General features: G+C 69.7%; 1 protein-coding gene across 3 annotated transcripts in view; it reads left to right on the plus strand.

Moving 5' to 3' along the window:
* The first annotated feature begins 263 nt into the window (after positions 1-263).
* Positions 264-1,980, plus strand: part of NPTX1 (neuronal pentraxin 1) — a 5,041-nt gene continuing 3,324 nt past the window's right edge. Inside the window, exons 1-3 of one of the 3 annotated variants that reach the window (XM_027904162.1) lie at positions 264-819; positions 987-1,194; positions 1,640-1,884. In XM_027904162.1, the coding sequence (XP_027759963.1) occupies positions 379-819; positions 987-1,194; positions 1,640-1,884 (894 nt within the window). In that variant the 5' untranslated portion in view covers positions 264-378. The remainder of the gene's footprint in view (positions 820-986; positions 1,195-1,639; positions 1,885-1,980) is intronic. The other 2 variants (XM_027904161.1, XM_027904160.1) reach the window with 2 other exon arrangements.

The following is a 1,980-nucleotide window of genomic DNA, read 5'->3' on the forward strand; positions in this document are numbered from 1 at the left end:
ACACACACACGTACTCCTCGCACACACACGCCCCGCACACGCTCCCGCACACCCCCCGCTGCACGATCTCCGCTGCCCACGCGCACCGCCCACTCCTGCGCCCATCCACGCTCCCGCCCACCGACACACGCGGCCCCCCCGCACACACACACGCACACACGGACAGAGACACACGGACACGCTCACTCTCTCACACTCACTCTCTCACACACACACACTCTCTCGCTCGCTCTCACGCCCCCTCCCCGCGGGACCCCCCCGCCGCGGGCCGGGATTCCACGCGCCGTGACGTCCCGCGGGCCCCGCCCGGGCTCTATAAAGCGGCGGCGCCGCAGCGGAGCCGGAGCCGGCCCGGAGCGAGCGGAGCCGAGCGGAGCCATGGCCGCGGGGCCGCCCGGCAGCCTCGTCCCGCTGCTGCTGCTGCTGCTGCTGGGGCCGGCGCTGGGGCCGGCGCTGGGGCAGAGCCTGGGCCAGACGCGCTTCGTGTGCACCTCGGTGCCCCTGGACGGGGATGTGTGCGCCGCATCGGCGCTGGGCACCGGCTCGGCAGAGGAGCTGAAGGGCACCGTGCTGCAGCTGCGGGAGACGGTGCTGCAGCAGAAGGAGACGATCATGAACCAGAAGGAGACGATCCGCGAGCTCACGGCCAAGCTGGGCCGCTGCGAGAGCCAGAGCGTGCTGGAGCCCGGCGAGGCCAAGGGCAGGAAAGGCTTCGCCAAGAACACCATGGGCGACCTGTCGCGGCCGCCCGCCGCCGAGACCCTCAGCCAGCTGGGGCAGACGCTGCAGTCCCTGAAAACCCGGCTGGAAAACCTGGAGGTACGCGAGGAGACCCGGGGAGCCGGGCATCAGCGGAGCCGGGCATCAGCGGAGCCGGGCAGCCGGCATCGGGACACCCGCGCATCGGGGCGTGGGGACCCGCACAGCCGGGCACCGGGAGCCTCTGCCCGGCCCTAACAGCCTGTTCCTCTGCTCGCCCCCTGTAGCAGTTCAGCAGGATGAACTCCTCCAGCCAGACCAACAACCTGAAGGATATCCTGCAAAATAAGATCGACGACCTGGAGAAGCAGGTGCTGTCGCGGGTGAACAGCCTGGAGGAGGGCAAGCTCAGCCCCCGCAACGAGTCCGAGGAGCGCGGCAAGATCGAGAGCACCCTCACCTCGCTGCACCAGCGCATCAGCGACCTGGAGAAAGGTACCGGGCGCTGCCCACCCACCCCCGCCAGCCGCGGGACCCCCGGGCCGGCTTCCGGAGCTCCCCCCGCCGCCGGGGAGCGGGCGCTGTCGGTGGATGCGGAGCCGCTCCCGCGGGCGGCTCTGCCGAGCTGTCCCATTTCCCACCCGCGGAGCGGTCCCTCGCTTTGCTTTCCCCCTGGCAGGGGGTTGGAACTGGCCGGTCTCTTAAGTTCCCTCCCAACCCACACCGTTATTCGCTCGGGGCAGCCGGTGCCCGCGGGCTCCGCAGCCGGGGATGCTCCGGGCTCTGCCCGCCCCGGGGATTAGGGAGCCGTGCGGCTCCGGAGGGATTTGCTCCTCGCTGCCATCTCAAGGCCCGTTACATAACGGGGTGGGGAGGGGGGAACCCCCAAAGGGGCAGAGAGGGGATCTGGCCGGAGCCCACCGACCCTCTGCTCCCACAGGCCAGAAGGACAACCGGCCCCCGGACAGGTTCCAGCTCACCTTCCCTCTGCGCACCAACTACATGTATGCCAAGGTGAAGAAGAGCCTGCCCGAGATGTACGCCTTCAGCATCTGCATGTGGATCAAATCCAACGCCTCCCCCGGCATGGGAACCCCCTTCTCCTACGCTGTGCCCGGGCAGGCGAACGAGCTGGTGCTCATTGAGTGGGGCAACAACCCCATGGAGATCCTCATCAATGACAAGGTACAGCCCCGGGAGCGTGGAGGGTGCTGGGAGGGGGGAACGGGCTGGGGGGGCAGCGTGGGGGACCCCACCGTGCACCACCCTGACCCACTGCCC

The sequence above is a fragment of the Empidonax traillii genome, unplaced genomic scaffold, assembly GCF_003031625.1.
Source record: "Empidonax traillii isolate 1590-97213 ecotype Southwest subspecies unplaced genomic scaffold, ASM303162v1 scaffold1015:size517714, whole genome shotgun sequence".
Classification (NCBI taxonomy): domain Eukaryota; kingdom Metazoa; phylum Chordata; class Aves; order Passeriformes; family Tyrannidae; genus Empidonax; species Empidonax traillii.